The 18,771-nt window shown below is 37.2% G+C and overlaps 1 protein-coding gene across 7 annotated transcripts in view; it reads right to left on the bottom strand.

The window, feature by feature from the left end:
- Nucleotides 1-18,771, bottom strand: part of nfixb (nuclear factor I/Xb) — a 127,152-nt gene that overhangs the window by 13,087 nt on the left and 95,294 nt on the right. For 5 of the 7 annotated variants that reach the window (XM_060893235.1, XM_060893236.1, XM_060893240.1 and 2 more), the window contains 5 exons: nt 16,437-16,499; nt 14,471-14,545; nt 14,059-14,170; nt 11,070-11,197; nt 8,372-8,446 (listed from right to left, as the gene is read on the bottom strand). In XM_060893235.1, the coding sequence (XP_060749218.1) occupies nt 8,372-8,446; nt 11,070-11,197; nt 14,059-14,170; nt 14,471-14,545; nt 16,437-16,499 (453 nt within the window). The remainder of the gene's footprint in view (nt 1-8,371; nt 8,447-11,069; nt 11,198-14,058; nt 14,171-14,470; nt 14,546-16,436; nt 16,500-18,771) is intronic. The other 2 variants (XM_060893238.1, XM_060893241.1) reach the window with 1 other exon arrangement.

Raw genomic sequence — 18,771 nt, 5'->3', positions numbered from 1 at the left:
ACATATACCTTTGTAGCTGAACGCAAAAGAGCAGGGTTACTTTAGTGTGTAGATGATTTAGGAATGTATGTCTCTTTCCATCAGCAAATACCGTATGCAAAGTTAGCTGGTATTAAAGGCTAAAAATTTGAGAGGTGGAACACCATATACACCGCTCCCCAAAATAAAAACACAACAAAGTTATTTTTGCAAGTTCTGTCTTCTAACCTTATATATAACACACACTACCGCTCCCCTGGTGCTTGGTCGGACTTTTCTTTTTGCTGCGTTCTCTCTTTGCATTCATGCTCTCTATATCCTTCTACCTATCAGCCTGCCTCCTCTCTTCACTGCTCTGTCACCAGACTATTATATGGAATATGAATATCTATAATTTTTAATGAAGATTTCTAACTGAGATAAAAACCGCCTTCTTATTTTCCACTCCTTCTGCATTCTCTTTGTCCTAATGCAGTCCTAAACACAATATATGTACATTTTACAACAACCACAATATTGGATCCTAGCTGCAGTTGATGAGTTTATAATCTACTAGTGTTAGGAGATAAACTAGTACACTAGGCCCTGTAAGTTACAGGATGGTAATAAAGGAGTAAAACTGGTTTAGAGTGAACTGTATTCGCTGTGGACAGAACAGATGCTGGATTTATACACTAATACCCCTAATAACCATTGCCATTATTTAATTACTACTTTATTATTTTTTCACCTGGCCAAAACAACATCATAAAATTCGAATTGGAGTTAATTCCAGATCTCGTCTGATCTCCTTTACAAATGTATTGTCCATCCCATAAACCTTCATCTGCATCTCATACACGTACTTCATCCCAGTACGTTTCCTGTGTACCCAGTATTTTAGCTGCCTGTGCATTTGTTATTAACATTTGCAATTTTTGCATGTTATCAAGCCCTATTGCACTGCCAGACACTATCTATAGTATCATTATTTGCAGCATATAAATAAAAAAACTTTTTCTCACATTATACAATCATTTTTACTCCAGTGATTTTTCACTTAATGTCAAATGTCCCAGATCTTAGTCACCTTTTTATTACTTTTGTTCCATCTCTTCTTTCTTTCTGTCTTTTTATTTCTATAATGGCTCTTTTTCCTTGAGTATTGATAGTTGTATCTCATATCTTGCCTCAGCTCGTCTTCTCTGATTAGTTTAGAACTACTGCCCTCACGTCATTCTGTTTCCATCATCGGGAGAATGACTAATAACGGTATCTAGACTCTACAAGAGGATGCAGCTGCACAACCCCAAAGACATTTAGCTGACCACCGTCATAAACCACTGTCGGAATTCACCGTCTGTCCAAATATATAAACAATATATTATAGTGCATATCGACATAAAGGTGGAGAAAATAAGGTGTGCTGATATAAAGTAAATAAAGAAACTCTCTATCACACTCTTTTCTAAGTCTTTGCAGAGTTGACACGCTGTTCTTTCAGAACATGCTGTACTGAAAGAGTGCGGCCCGAGCCGGCAGCCCGAGTCTACAACTTGGCGCCAGACGAAGAGGAAGACAGGAGGGGAGCGAGGGATGTGTGAATAATGAGGGAGGAAGTGTGAGAAATGGAGGGAGAGAGGAGGCGATGACATGTGCCCTTAGTATATAACGGTACATTAAAGTGTCCTCCCGCTTCTATAAACGTCGGCCCGAAAGCCACAGGGCCCGAGCTCAGGCCGACAAGCAGTTCCAACGTTTGGCGCAAACAAGTGAGCTAAGTATACACTGGGCTTACCAAGTGACCCAGAAACACAGCCAAATGTGTCAGGGCTGAGGAAATAAAAACGAGTCTGTTTTATGATCAAGACTTGTGGCTAGTTTTGAGGGAAATTATTTTGATATACGGTAATCCAAACACACAATTTAAGATTCTGGGGTTTCAGGCCATGGCAGAATGATGGTTACATTTTCCTAGACCTGTAAGAATTAGCCACATTGCATTACGGTGAAATCTAATGATGGACTTTTTGCTCTCCTATTTCTTGCTCGCTATTTTTCTCTGTCTCAATCTCATTCTTAATCCATGAGATAATCAATATGTGTAATTCCGAGATCAGTGAAAAAAAATCATCCCAAGATAGCAATAAACAGTAATCAGGTAAACTGTTTACATGCCTTAATGTTAAGCTTGCACATCACTGGATACTGTATATTGTACAAGATCAAGCTGCGAAAAGTGACAAAAAAACTATCTAACTAGATAGATAGATAGATAGATAGATAGATAGATAGATAGATAGATAGATAGATAGACAGACACAAATTTTAAGAGAGATTTTAAAGTCTATAAAACAGGCTGTGAGGCAATTGACAGAGTCCACTAACGAATGATTTGACTCATTGATGATCAAAATGATTTGATTCTATTTGAATCCACTTTGCTCACACACAGAGCCTTTACATATCCACTTCCCACTTGCTTCTCAAGGCATTACTCAAGTGTGCAGGGTTTCCTTAAATTTCTTTACTTTGTATCCAAATATACACATCTACTGTAATACACTAAACATATAGACAACAGACATTATACATGTTATAATTCTTAAACATTACACATTAAAAATGTTTAAGAACTGACTCCTGAACTCACACTTTAGCACAATGAATCATTCCCGTGCTTTATCGGCTTTATCAAAACTGAGAATTCATTCTGTCACATTTGACATTCTAATTCTACTTTTCCTTCAATAACAAATTTCTTTAAGACAAGTCTATAAGTTAAGTCTTGTAAGTTAAACAATTTGATAAATGTTGATAAATGCAAAGTTGATAAATATGATGAAATATTCATTCTTTCATTTTCTACCGCTTATCCGAACTACCTCGGGTCACGGGGAGCCTGCGTCATCAGGCATCAAGGCAGGATACACCCTGGACGGAGTGCCAACCCATCGCAGGGCACACACACACTCTCATTCACTCACGCAATCACACACTACGGACAATTTTCCAGAGATGCCAATCAACCTACCATGCATGTCTTTGGACTGGGGGAGGAAACCGGAGTACCTGGAGGAAACCCCCGAGGCACGAGGAGAACATGCAAACTCCACACACACAAGGCAGAGGCGGGAATCGAACCCCCAACCCTGGAGGTGTGAGGCGAACGTGCTAACCACTAAGCCACCGTGCCGCCCATGATGAAATATGATATTAGAAAATATCATAAATATGATGAAACATGGCACTAGGGTTTAAAGACCTTCAGGGTTCATTTGACATGTTACTTCATGCAGATAAATGTATGAATAAGAAGCTTCTGACAGCTCATGCAACAGATATGTTATTTAAAAAAAAATAAAATCTCAAGGGCTGTTAATTAGCTCAGAATTACAGTCAATTATGCTTAATTAACTGAGAAAATATATCAATTATTTAATATTATTCAATATTATTAAATGGCATTAGTTAAATTATATATTTATATAATATATTATAAAAAATTATATTATATATATAGTGTATAAGTATATATAAGTGTATTTCATATATGGCAAATAAATAAATAAATAAGTAAATAAATAAATAAATAAATAAATAAATGTTCTACAATTCAAAATTTGATTCCATGATGGTGAATTAATTAATCCTCTAACATATGCGTCTCTGTCAGTGGCCGGAAACAGACGCCAAATAAAAGGCTTTGGAATTAAAGCTGACAGAAGTTTCTATGATCTCCTCTTTCCTGTCTACACATATGTGACTGTGTGTGTGTGTGTGTGGGTGGGTGTGTGTGGGTGTGCATGCATGCATGTGTGTGTTTCATTTGTTATTTCTCTTTCTCTGTCCAGTTCCTGGCACTATGCATCAGCAGACTGGCAGCCAATCAAATACTCCCATGACCCTCCAGTCTCACCACACTAACAAGCTGGCCAGCAGACAAACCTTGAGCTGTCACACAATGGCACATGTGAAACTAGAACACTTATACAACACCACATTTTGTCTCTACGCACACACATGCACGCACACACACATAAAAGAAACAAATTCGCATGAACACACATGAAAGCCACCACATATTGCAGCAACTGCACATGGAGTTGTCCCCTGGCTGACATGGGCACACATGCAGACACATAAATAGAGTGTGTTATTCTACCACAGCTCATTCCCTAGTTGTGGGATGGACGGTACACGTGGAATAAGCTGAAGGCGGCACGAGTGCTGATTGAACAGTAGACGGATAAGTAAAATGAGCTGAATGTTAAGGGAGCCCTTACACTGCAGCACAAAGAGCCAGCCCTAATGATGAACGACATTGCCTCATTCAGGTACTGAATCACCTTTGGAGCATAGCAGAGTGTCACTCACACTCACAAACACACAAAACACCCCCCCTCCCCCCCCACCACACACACACACCTCCCAATCAGCACCACTACCATCATCATTGCGCTAACAGATGTCTTCTGTAACACAGTAGCTCCCATAGCTGTTGACACATGGAGGCACCATCTGGACCAGAGTGCTGCTTATCTCCAGATTGTGTGTGTGTGTGTGTGTGTGTGTGTGTGTGTGTGTGTGTGTGTGTGTGTGTGGCATATTTTGAAGACATAAAGCCTGTAGCCTTACAGAGAGAACACCTGAGTGTATTTGTGCTTGTTTGTTTGTTTGGGTTGTTGTATGTGTGTGAGTGTGTGTTTACAGGCGCTAGGTCTCAAGGCAGGGCTTCAGTAACCCACTAGCTAAAGTATCATTTAGTTAAACACACAAAACACACACAGGCATAAGTAGCTGCCAGTGCACTTGTGTATTATGGTAATTAATCCCTATTAATAATTATTGGGCAAACAGAGGGAGAAGTAAATATTACCAGCTGTAAGAACCCTTTAGAACCTTACGGAAAAGCAAATGGTACGCTGGTTTGTAGTTGCTACAAAAACTCACACTTCAGCAATTTTTGTAATGTTTGGAATCCCAGAGATGTCTAATTAAACACATTAATTCCCTTTGATTCAATATGAAATCCAGTGCTATAGTACTGTTCCCTGCTCACCTCCCAGATAACACGACGGTGAATTCAGGTCCATCAGCTAATCAGTAGATAGTCAGCTAATCAGCTGATCACAATACCATCAATTAAAACATTATACTGATGCTCTGATGAAAATATATTATTATTTAGTACATACAGTTGAGACCACCAGTAAATTTAATTCAAAATTATTCATTACAATTTAATGTATATTGTCAGGAACAGAATATCATATTTTATCATTATTTAATTAAACATAAAATACAGAAAATTAAATTTTCTGTATTTTATGTTATGCAAAGAACACATTCGAGCTGGATTAGGCTCCAAAACGTTTGGTAAAATCTAGATGAGATGATCCATTTTAGAATAAATCCACCTCGCATGATGTGCTTCATCCTGCCTTGATGCCCAATGACGCCTGAGATAGGCACAGGCTCCCCGTGACCCGAGGTAGTTCGGATAAGCGGTAGAAGATGAATGAATGAATGAATGAATGATGTGCTTCAGAGGAAGGGATAAAATTCTGACCGTTTTTGTAAATTAAATAACGCGATTAATATCACTTGACTTGACTTAATAAAATAATAGAAACCTAAGAATATTGCGGAAACCTAAAAAATTTAAAGCTAAAAAATTTTTCTGATTTTCAATGTGGTCTCAAACTTCTGAACAACAGGCTAAACTTTAAGTTTGATATTGTATATACTATAAATTTACTACAGCAATTTTCCCAACCCTAGTCCTGGAATACCTCCTAAATATGCAGGACATGGAACACCAGCATTGAGATCCTGTGTCTTAGAAGATCTTTGGGCCAATGTCAATGCTGATTTTCTCCTTTCCACAATCACCAAAGATCATTAGTATTACCAACCTCAAACCCTCCTTACTCCTCATTCCAGCCTTACAGTTGCATTCCAGTTTAAATGTTTATTTAAAGTTTAATATTTACAATTATATTTATGAAGTTCAATATTTACAGTGTAACATCATGAGGCCACTCTAACGTAAAAACGGTCTCTTGAAGCTATGCATGAAAGGACCCTTTTTCAATGCCAGCAGAGCTGAACTACAATATATGGCCAAAAATACTTGGGCATCACAGACATATGTGTAAGAAAACTTTCCCAAACTGCTGCCACAAAGCTGGAAGCACAAAATTGTATAGGATGTCTGCTGTAGCATTAATAATTCCCCTAAGATCTAAGGATCTCAAACATGTTCCAGCATGACAAATTCCCCTGTGTAAAAATTGTGGTCCATAATGACAGGATTTGTGTAAAACATCTCAAGTGTCCTGCACAGAGACCTGACCTCAACCCCACTCAACACCTATGGGATGATCTGGAACACTAACTGCATGCCAAAACTTCTAATTCAACATCAGTGCCTGACCTCATTAATGCTCTTGTGGTTGAATCCCCGCAGCCATGCTGCAAAATCTGGTGGAAAAACTTCATGGAAGAGTGGAAGTTTTTCTAACAGAAATGGGGGAATAATTCTGGAATGAGATGTTCAGCAAGTGCATATGGGTGTGATTAGTCAGGTGTCCACATACTTTCGCCAACAAATTGTTTTGATCAGAATGGTAACAGTTGTAGATTTTTGCTAGTTTTTAGTCAGGGTCATTGGTAGTAACTGGTAGTATGGAGGGTTTGATAACTGACCCATAATCAAAAATAAGATATATTCTGTGAAATCTGTCATTATATCAGAGGACCTTACACATTTTCAACATTCAATTAAGGTTTGCAGCTTTATTTACTAGTCCTTTCTTTTAATATTTAGTATTTCTTTCCAAATTGTCATGCAAGTATACGACATGCAAGTAAACTGTAAACATACCGGACAGGTCTATCCATCTAACCCTTGGAATTTGTAGTAACTTTGGGTAAAATTTTAGTACTCTGAAAAGTGCTAGAAAATAACCTTCTGTAGTCCATTCTGAAGTGATCACGACTACGCCCTACTTTCTCAAAAAGGCCTTTCACATTAATTACTCTGAAGTTCCTATGTGTAGGGGTTGAACATAACAGCCATTTGTAACACACTTCAACATCATTTTTCAAAGCTGACAGCTGGTATCTACTGTTAGACAGTCACTGACAGTTACATAAACAATTATTAGAATTGAATAATGAATAGAAAGACCAAGCAGTGGACTTTTACCGGTTAGATTTCAGTTAGCCTGATTTTTGAAACTTTACTAACTTATATAAAAAACTACATGAGATATAACCTGCAGCAGCATCATACCCCCTTTATTTTCACTCTCACTAACAAACCTGTAGCCAGGGAACTATAAATATAAATTCCATGATTCTCCTCAGGACAGATTTATTATGAACCTAATACAACTATTTACATATTAGGTTTATTTAAATGTATACAGTAATATGCTGGCTATTTATCAGAGCCATATGACTTTAATTTTTCTGCACTAGTCAACAATACACAAAAAGTCCAGTTAAGACATGTTTTTTAAGTAAGTGAGATTACGATTTAGAGTCATCAGACCCTGCGTTGAGAACTTGAGTACTTGATGATGTTACAAATACGAATATTGTTAAAAATAGAAAATTGTGATAGTATACAAGAAGGCATCTTCTAGTTAGCTTCTACACATATAATGTATAGCCATATATGGTGCTAGATGCTTCGAAACTCAAATGCAAACCAAATACAGCCCCTGCCATTAGATTTCCTTGCAACGCCATGCCCCAAAACACATGACTAGGCTACAACTCATAAATGGTAATGCCAGAGGAGGAGGTTTCTGGCAGGCAACTTGATTAGTAGGAAATTAGAGACTCTTCTTGTCATTTGTGATTTTGTCTCATTTACAGAACCTGAGGTGCCACAGAAACCTGAGTTTCCTTTCGAAGCAGTTATTTTAATGAAGCTGCCAGAATTTGAAGAGAAGTGCCCCATCGAATACATAAAAGTGTTCATATTTAAAGGTCAGTGACCCTAGAGAAGCAGTAATGGATGGCGCAAACAGAGAGCCTGAAATAGTGGATGCTTACTGAAGCACAGTGAATATCCGAACCACGTTCTAAACACAACACAAGTATCTTATTTTCATATGAACTTCCTGAACAAGTTTGCCATGAATTTGATGACATTTGATGGCACTGGGGAATAACATTTTTGATAATAAGTAATAGAAAAGGACAAGGAGGGACAGGGTAGTGAGAGCAATACAGGAGAGAGAGAGAAAGAGAGAGAGAAAGAGAGAGAGAGAGAGAGAGAGAGAGAGAGAGAGACACACACAAAGAGGAAAGTAAACATTGAGGCAGAAGAACAGTCATTTTGGATTCAGGTTGTGAGTGGTGTAGAGCAGTAAAGATGAGGGTAATGTGGTCTAACCATGGTAAGGAAACTGCACGCCATCGCTCTCATGTTTAATCTTCCTCTCCTGCATACTGGCCAAATGGTGCTGCACTGAAAAACCCAAACAGGGAAGAAGGGCAGAGTTAACAATATGACAGGGTGAACGAAAGAGACTTTTGGGATAGAGGAAATCATGGGGCAGTGTTATTTCATTTTACATCAGACACATGATGATAAGCTTTACAGTCTGTCTTGTACTATATAACTATTTACATTCTATCTTGTATGCACTCGAACAAAAGCCAATCACTGAATATGTAAGATTGTACATCTGGAACCAATTCTCAGAGAGAGAGAGAGAGAGAGAGAGAGAGAGAGAGAGAGAGAGAGAGAGAGAGAGAGAGAGAGAGAGAGAGAGAGAGAGAGGAGGGGCAGGTACAGCATGGAAAAATTTGGGAATAAAAAAAAGTCATTAATCATGTATTTTTCAAATCTTGAGTCTTATTGAGAATTAATACAGGAACCATTGTACATATAAATGTTGCATGAATGGAATGAGTGAGCAATCATATGGACACAAAGAACAACTGTACTCTTCATCTTTCTGGAAACTTCCATTCTACATGGTATGAAGACCATTATGTAACTTGCTTATGAAAGAAACAGCAGAGTGTCTCCAGAAGCAGTGCTGGTGTGTGTGGAGGATTAGTGAAAGGGAAACAGATGCGAAAAATGTGGTCATGTTGTGGCAATGCAGTGGATACCACATCCCAGACACCAGGATTGTCTACTGAACTGACTTTATAAGACTGAAATTATGTTTAAGATGTTTAAACAGTTCTCCCCAACCTTAGATTAAATAAAATGCAAAAAAAAAAAGGTACTTCCTAGAAGATGTATGGCTACTTTTAAGTATATCCAATAATACACCAATAATACACCCTGTCATGCAATAAAAATAAGAATATATATTAATAAATGTCACAAAAAAGTAGTAACATTCCTAAACATCTTCAACCACACCCACACAGCAGGCCTAACAACTGAACACACATGTACACAGACACACAGACACACACACACACACACACTTCATGCATGAGGTTTTAGCTCTATTCCTTCTGTTAGCCGCAAAGCTCAAAATCAAATATAAACAAATAGTTCATTTAAATTATTTATACTAAAGCACTAGCGTGTACTTATTGTTAAGTAATTGTCTGTGGCTCTAATACGTTCTTTAATACTTTACTACCACTTTTTTGTCTAATACTTTTTTTATACATTATCGCTTATATACTACCAACCTGAATGATGGACACTCCATGTTAACAGATGTAATAAAAATTTTAATGGCTAATGGATAGATTTTTTTTTTTCAGAAAGAGTATTCACAATGCTTTTTTTTTTTTTTTTTTAGGTAAAATTTAGATAGCGTTTTAATATTATCACTAGTATTAGTGAGGTCAGGGACTGATGTTGGGTGAGAAGACTTGAGTGATATTTATATAGATATGTAGGTAGATATATTTATAGAGATATGTAGGTATACTTTTCTTGAAATCCTTGCTGAGTCTATTTTATCCGTTATTCATAGGATTTAAAATAGCTTTAAAACGTGTTAGTTGTCAGTTGTACTACACTATTACAAATTTTCATTATATCTGAGTATTTTATCAAGCCTCTTGTTATACTGAGAAAAAAAATTATTGGTTTAATCAGAATTTAAATACTGATATGTAATTTAAAAAAATCACAAAAATTAATGTTAATTTTGATTCAAAAACTTGAACAAAATGTACACCTAAATCCTAATTGTGAAAGTAATCAGATACAAAGGTTTACAATGCTGTTATTTATTATACAAAATTTCATTTATTATTATTAGTATTTTTTTAGATTAGACTGTAACCCACATGTTGCCACGCAATCTATTTATCCCTCTCTTCTATGTCCATCTAGGGAAGAGTAAATAAACAGCGTTTCTGCGGTGAGTTGTGATGGTACATTGGCAATAATTTTTAGCTGTAATCATTAGGTCCTGTCTACATTAGTGGGTAGTGAATGATGGGGAGAAGGAAATAAACTGATTAAATAAAACAGTAAAAAGAGACATACAGTGTGTCTGAAATCGCCTCCTCATCCATTCACTATATAGGTTGCAGTGTACATCTGGACACATCACATCGCACCATGCTCAAGAGAACTAATTACCTAGTAAACTGAAACACCAAATATAGAGATGCAGTAAAGGGAATTTCTGCATTAATGAACATGTTGGCCTTAGTTGGTAAGTTGGTCAAAGTTTTGAGCTAAAAGAAATTTCTATGGTAAAAAAAGGAATGAATTCAGACAGCAACAGAGAGAGAGTGAGAGAGAGAGAGAGAGAGAGAGAGAGAGACTGATTGGCTGAGCAGATGGGTGGATGAGTGAGGAATTGAGTAAGTGGATAGGTGGAGAGAGAGAAAGTAGAAAGCGTGGTCAATTCACACAGCCAGTCTGCTAGCTCAGCTTAAAGCATTTACTGTGATTCCTTTTAGGTATCTTAACTTTTTCGGCAGTAACTCAGCAACTCTTGCAGTAGAAATCTCAAATTTAAAAAATATATGAACTGTATGCTAACATATAATTTAACATTAATGATTTTGATGCTGGCTGTGTGAAGAGACTAAAAATGAAGATTGTGTGTGTGTGTGTGTGTGTGTGTGTGTGTGTGTGTGTGTGTGTGTGTGTGTACCTGCATCTACATCATTAGGCCAACCACTGGGCTGTGAGCCTCCGGGTGCAGGGGAACGGCCCGAGTAGAACACATCATCCACTGGGCTCTCCATTTCACTGTCATCAATGGACTTGCGCTTGTTTGAGCTGTGAGAGAGAGAGAGAGAGAGAGAGAGAGAGAGAGAGAGACAGAGAGAGAAATGAAAAACACAGTTAGCTACAGACAAGGGGAGCACAGCTTTGCCATGAAATCTGCCTGTGACCTGGAAAAAGGTCACTCAAATCAAACTGACAGTTTCTACATATTTAATCAATTACGACATATATATATGATGCCCTTATCCAGAGTGACATATACTGCTATCAAAGCCTCTATCAATGAATACATCAATACCTAAACAGTTCACAAGGTCACCAGAATAACTAGAGAACCATACTTCTTAGCTAAATGATCACCTTTAGGGTGAGAGGAACTTTCTTAAATTTAAACTTTTCATTTCTTTAATCAGTTACATGGAATAATTTGTTCCCAGCATCACTCTGATTACAAACCATTAGCAATAAATAAAGATCTTTGCTTCTACATTTTGGGGAGAGAAGTCTAATGCCTCAGCCAGCAAAGACTGCAACCTCTTAAAATCTTATTACCGAATTTATATTCCTGACTTTTGGAACTATCACATTTTGCTAGTAGTTTTATCAGTTACTGAATAATTTGAAGTGGATAGGAAATTATAAAAATACTTAATACTCAACAAAATAATGAAGAAATAATAATCTAGCGTCAATCCGTGCCACCAAAGACCACTCAATATTATTCAAAAGTCTACTTTTTTATTTTAATTTTTTTTGATTCATAATACTTTCACTATTTTGATGTAGAACATGTGTGCTTATGTTAACCGCTATGGCAATAATGTTGCTATGGCAATTTCAATCCAATACGCTTTCAAATGAACTTTAAGAGAGATGGAATAAAACTAAAAAATTAAGTATAATTACATGCATTTGAAAGAAAAAAAAATTATGTAGTATTAATGCCATAATACATAATGCATTTAGCATGTGATTAAAAAAGAACATAAACATGCTTTCCTGAAGAAAATAATACCGTCACTTAAAGTCCTAATCCATCTGCCATCCCATATATCACGCCTGTCAAGCTGCAGTCCTGGAGAGCCTCATTGTTTAGCAGACAGCTTAATTGTCGAGTGCACATTTTTAGCTCTCTTTGATACAAACTAATTTTTATGGCCTTGTGGAGTTTAATTTAAATTGTAAAAGCAACCGTGTTGTGGTTCACGAGGACTGCAGGCTTCCACACAGGACATGTTAGGCTTGTTTGGTATATTATTTGATATTGATTTAATTATCCCCAGATGATCTTACATTGCTCTGGATTCATGTTGGCTCTGTACTCTTTTTAAAGCCTTTGTTTTTCTTTACTTTTTAAACGAATTAAAAATGATATAGAATACTGCAACCTTGATCTCCTTCATTGTCAAAATAACTGTGGGAAGAATGGATTGTAATCAGCAAGGAAGAAAATTTACTTATCTGGCTGGAAAACACATGGGAAGAGTTTCCCTACCATGGTAAAACGCATGCTCAAGTACCAGCGCTACTAAAAAACTCAATATGTAGCACAAATTTACTTAAAATTCAGTGAACAAATTGAGAAAAAGACTTATAAGTGTGAATAAACTACAACTACAATAAGCAAGTATCCATCATCTTTTGTTGAACGCACATTCTAAACAAATCTTACTAATCTGCCTTTTACAACCCAGTTAAAGGCCGTTGTAATTGTATATATACCAAACACCCATTTTCTATTTTATGGTCCTGACCTCATAGTCAACAGAGCAGTATTTGTGTGTTTATGTATTATGTGATAGAATTTGTCTTTCAATTTTGATACAAAATCCATCTTCTGAGGAAATGAAGAGCTCTGGGTAAACCATCCAGATCATATTCTTCTTATTGCTCTAATACCTACAATAGTGTAACATCCAAACCCTTGGATGGTGACACATACACTACACATGCACACACAAATCTGAACATGTTTCTCAATCCAAACTTTAAGTTGTATTTCATGTGAATGACTCTGATCTACTTGGTTTTATCTGTTGAATGTTGCACTAGCTCCTAGCAGACAAATCAAGTATAGTGGCTTTAAGTTGAACTGTTGAAGCTTTATCACAAAGCTTACTTATTTGTCTGGCACCAGTTACATTCAGCTAAATGTAATGTAAGCTTAAATTATATGATATTATTTCATTTGTAGCCTGTAGAAACTTCTGTTTGAAGATGTTTCTAATGAGTAAACTAAAAAAAACGACTTGTATATAATAACCGATTACTGTTTTGATTGTCATCCTCTATTGCTGATTAAAATCCTCTGATGAAAATTGCACATACACATATAATTTTTGTACCTGACATCTCATTTATGCCAACTTAGAATTTTAGCTCATCTCGGGTTAATTAAATCACATTCTTTTCTTAACAACACAATTGTCTTCAAGGGAAAAATGTCAAACGTCAAAAAAGCCTGGCTTGCAACTGGGGTGAACAACAAATGGACAGTGCTCAGATGTACAGACTCAGACACAGAGAGAGTTACTGCAGGACTCAGAGACAAGAAGAAGTGGAGTGCAGAGAAGACAAGACTGTGGGGTGTACCTCCGAGGGAGACTGCCATACAGCTCCATTTCAGTCCTGCGGCGGCCCAGAAAATGAGGGAAAAGAATGTAGACAGAGAGAGCGTGTGTGTGTGTGTGTGTGTGTGTGTGAGAGAGAGAGAGAGAGAGAGAGAAGCAAACAGTGAAAAGGAAATAGAGACAGACAGAGAAAAAGAGATACAGCGGCATTAATGTAGAGATCAGAGAGACAAGAACAGAAAAAAGAGAAAGCAGTCTCACAAATTAGAGAAAAGAGGAAAGCATTGGCCAAGCACATTTACTAACATGCAAGTAAGAGAACTTCAATTTGTGTGTGTGTACCTGGTCGATGGGGTGGACGTGATGGACCGGCGACCCAGGTTGATGTTGTAATATCCAGGACTGTCCAGGTCGGCCAGGGAGAAGTTGGGCCCGGTAGCCGTGGCAACTGGAGCTAAAAGCAAGCAAACAACAGCGTTACTACCCTGACAGATTAAGTCACATAATTAATTTTTTAGTTCCTTTTTTTATTATTATTTATTTTAAACTGCATACACATTGTAAGAAGTTCTGTACTGTCTGGGGGTGGAGCTAATTTCTGGGCTGGAAAAAAAATTTGAAAAATGTCTAGAAACACTTTTAAATGTTAATTTAAGCAGCACCAGTTAGTGTCAGCTGTTTGATTTTTATCACTCTATCAGATGATGATAAACAAATATTACAAAAGAATAGTGGAAATGTGTCTGAGACTTACTCTGTGACACGCGGACCAGCTCGGCCACGTTCCACACTCCTGAAGTCACAAAGCAGTCCTGGAAACTCAAGTGTCCTGGAGTGCGAGAGAGTAACAGAGAATGACACACACACACACACACACACACTCAGAAAATCGGCCTAACCGCATGGACCGCATTGTTAAATTCATCCTATTTATAATGTGCGCTGTCACACTGGGACAATAACAGGATGGACATTTTTGGTTAGTCCTGCTATGAAAAGCTTGCTTGACCGAGGTGTTTGTAGAAAAACTGAAACTTAATGAGGACGATAAACATGGCCGAGTTACTCTGTGTTCAACTCCAGTTATTCAGTGGGCTTGTAATGATTTACAGAGAATTGACATAAACAGTACTTAGAATATGAATAAATCAAATGCGAAGGAGCAATTTGTAATTTTTAGAGCCCTCAGCATCCTGTGAGACAACACTAAGGCCGCGGTCACACTGCAAGTCTTAATGCTCAATTCGGATATTTTGCTCAGATCTGATTTTTTTGTTTGGCTGTTCACATTACCTTTTAAAATGTGGCCTATATCAGATACCAGTGTGAACTGTTTGCTGTTTTGAACTGACCCGCATGCGCAAACGAACAATAACAATGACGTCACACGCAGCACGCCGTTGCGCTAAAAAGTTGGCGAGGTTATGGAGGAAGTATTGTATCATCTGGTGCAAGCAAACATATCATGTAATGCTATAATGTGATCCAATCAACCTACCATGCATGTCTTTGGACCGGGGGAGGAAACCGGAGTACCCGGAGGAAACCCCCGAGGCACGGGGAGAACATGCAAACTCCACACACACAAGGTGGAGGCGGGAATCGAACCCCGACCCTGGAGGTGTGAGGCGAACGTGCTAACCACTAAGCCACCGTGCCCCCAAGCAGAAACCAATTGCTGATATACTTTAATGGATATTGACAAAATTGCAATTAACATTAACAATGCCTGTCGAAAATTATTCTCTGCTTCTCCATGTTGAAAGTTTGCGACTCTTCACATCTTGGAAGAAGCTTTTATCTCAGTGGTCAAGTCATAATTATAACATAAAGGGTTATTTATCTGCAGCTTCCTAGTGGGCAACATATTCACAATAAACGTAGCACACGAAGACTGATCAATTCGGTACCGTTGTTTTTATCAATGTATTTAGTTTAACAAATTTCATTTAGAAATAAGCATTTAAATGATATCTTAGATAGGCCTAAAAATGGCCGAGAGGGAAGGGGTCATAAAAATAAATACAAATATACTGAAGTATATGAAAATCTGTGTGTGGGAGCTGCTTATGCAAACAAATGCTTCAGACAAATGCTACATACAAGCCATCCCATGCCCTCTGCATGTGCATGTGTTTAGCAGGCACTATAAGTAACTGGGTTATTGTTTCTAATCTCTCCACATGATCGTCTGAGGTCAGTGTGTGCATGCATGTGCACCAGCAATGTTGGAGCATGAGCTCAGTGCTGCTGTATTTGTGAACCATGTGGTTCCCATCAGCCAATCATTCCAGAGTGATTTATGAGCATTCAAGCAGCTTAGCAGTGCCTAACTACTATGAACTGGAATCGCTATGTTTTATATAGCGATATATATATATATATATATATATATATATATATATATGTATAGAGAGAGAGAGAGAGAGAGAGAGAGAGAGATTTTTTCTGACCCAGGAAAATAACATGGCTTGGAGCATTCAATCAGATAACACTAGCTTGAATGAAATTTCCATTATGTCATATTCTGTAGGTTACAGCGTATAACGTGAGCACCTAGAAGGGGGGTGCATCTTGAATATGCTTGACTTCATTTCTGACAGCAAAAACATGATTTCATCTGAGAAACTTTAAAAAAAAAAAAAGAAATATAATAATGCTTACATGTTTAAATACATATGCATATACAGTATGGCTTTTATATAAATTGGGTGGCTTACCATTGGGTGGTGGCTTGACGTCTGCTTCTCCTTGCTGGTTGGAGTTCTCTGATTGTCCAGATTCTGCACAGAAATGACAAGGAGAGAATTGGGCATATGACTAAAACTTTGTGACTGAGCCAAGACTAAGCAGACTTCGGTTCTTTCAACACTTTAATGAATGATGATGGAACAACAAGACATTTGTGAGATTTTGACATACTAGATTCAGTGTACTGTAGCTGTCCATTAAAACCTAAAGATCAATGTCTAATCCTGTTTTGTATTAGTTTATTCTGACAGCCTGCCACAGTGCACTTACCATACACTCTAAAAGTGTTGACACACTGAAACTCCTCATAAAAATTCCTCATAAAACCTCAAATTTGGGATATCCTCACATTTTGGATTAAAAATTTACTAGTATAAGCCAGAGACAAGCGCATTTTTGGACATTGGTTGGCCAAATCACTCTAAGTGTAATATAGTGCAAAACAATGCAAAGACACTGACAATGGTATCATTGTTGATCTATAGTTCCTTTTACTCAATAACTCTGCTCAAATTTCCTACAACTATAAAGTGAGAATTGAAATGAAGACAGGTGAGTAATAAACTTATCAAAGACACACAATACACAGCCATATCTGACGTCACACCCATTTGTAGGCCTTCCTTAAACTGTTGCCCAATTAGGATGTCTTTATATGCTGCTTCTTTACAATTTCCCTTTATCGGAACTAAGAGAAAAGAAAAAGCTGTTCAAAAATGATAGACCAAAGAGCTACTGTATGAAGAGCAAGGTTTGACAAGGTTGGAATGTAAGAACTTTAGTGTCCTGCACAGACCTCAAAACCCACTGATCTGTGATGAACTCTATGGATCACTGTTGACACCCCAGACTTTCTCACCTAACATCAGTACTTGACCTCACCAATGCCCTTATGACGATATGAGCACAAATCTCTATAGCCATGTGGAAAGAGTGGAGGTTATTATAACATATGCTTGCGATGATTGGCTGTCCACAAACTTTTGGCAATAAATTGTATTATAAAATGTGAAGTGAAGTGCAATTGGGGTGACAACACTGTCTTCCAAAACTGTTCTTGATGCATAGTGTATAGCATTTAATGGTACATAAAAAAAAGCATTTACTGAAGGACTTCCCTTATTATCAGGACATATAAGATATGGACTGAACTTTGTGTGCATTCATACAGACGTTTATGGAGTATCTCTAATTAAACTGAGGATCTAGAACCTTCTTGGATGTTGTTCTTGGCCCAGATTCAGTGACATTCTTTCTGCTATCTAGTGTGTTACAATAGCCATTAATGATACTAGAATTTTCTTTAAAATAAGCATTGAATACTAACTAATCAACATGGATGCCTTATTCTTTGACTAACAGTGTAGTGCAAACGTCAGTTCTGTATCAGAAGTAGCAAAAGCAATTGCATAAGCTATAAAATGCGCCACAACAACAGTAACAGACGTAAATAATGGAAAACTTATACAAAAAGAAGCACTGGCAAAATTAGAACGTGGAAGAAAACCAAGAAACGTTCTTTCCCCTCGCTTGCTCCCTTTCTCGTTGCATGCGCTTCGGTCGCTCTGTGGAATCCTGGCAGCCATCTTAGCATTTGGCAGCCATCTTAGCACTAGTGGTGTCAGAGAATTCCTGCTAGCTTAACATTTGCAAACACCCTCACTAATACATGGACACACTGCTTGGAAAAAAGTAAAAAAAAATATCTCCTTTTTGCAGTGTCTATATGTATAAAAAATATGTATAAAACTATACAACTATATTCAGACAGCTTAATGCTAATCCATCTGACAGCTAAATGCTAATCTAGAGTCACATACACAAATATATATGACTTTTTATTTATGGCCATTTTACATACAACCATATGCAGACATTTATGTACAGAAAAAGAGGTTTTATAGCCACAGATATCTTTTTAAACCAGATGTTCATGGGTAGTTTAATGAGAGATGCTGATCAATGAAGAGCACAATTTCTGCTAATTTTAAGTCAGCCAGTGACATAAGCTATAAAATTCCTGGTTAATGTAGATAAATGATTTTTCTTGTAGTCACATGCCACCACTAAAATCCATATTTAGCTCCTACAAAAAGAGCTGAATCTTACAGAAAAGTGAAAGCATCAATTAAATATAAAACATGGAAATAGATAATAGATCAAATTAATCAAACAATTAAATCACTTCATTAGAGGTCAAGAATATATTTTAGAATTTATTGATATAAAAGTTATGAATATATATGAATTTGTTTGGATTTTTTGTTTAAAAAAATAAATCAATTTAAAGCACAGGAATGTAAT

This window comes from Tachysurus vachellii, chromosome 18 (assembly GCF_030014155.1).
Source record: "Tachysurus vachellii isolate PV-2020 chromosome 18, HZAU_Pvac_v1, whole genome shotgun sequence".
In the NCBI taxonomy this organism is placed as follows: Eukaryota; Metazoa; Chordata; class Actinopteri; order Siluriformes; family Bagridae; genus Tachysurus; species Tachysurus vachellii.
The sequence above is the reverse complement of the archived record's forward strand: the minus strand, read 5'-3'. Positions and strand labels throughout refer to the sequence as shown.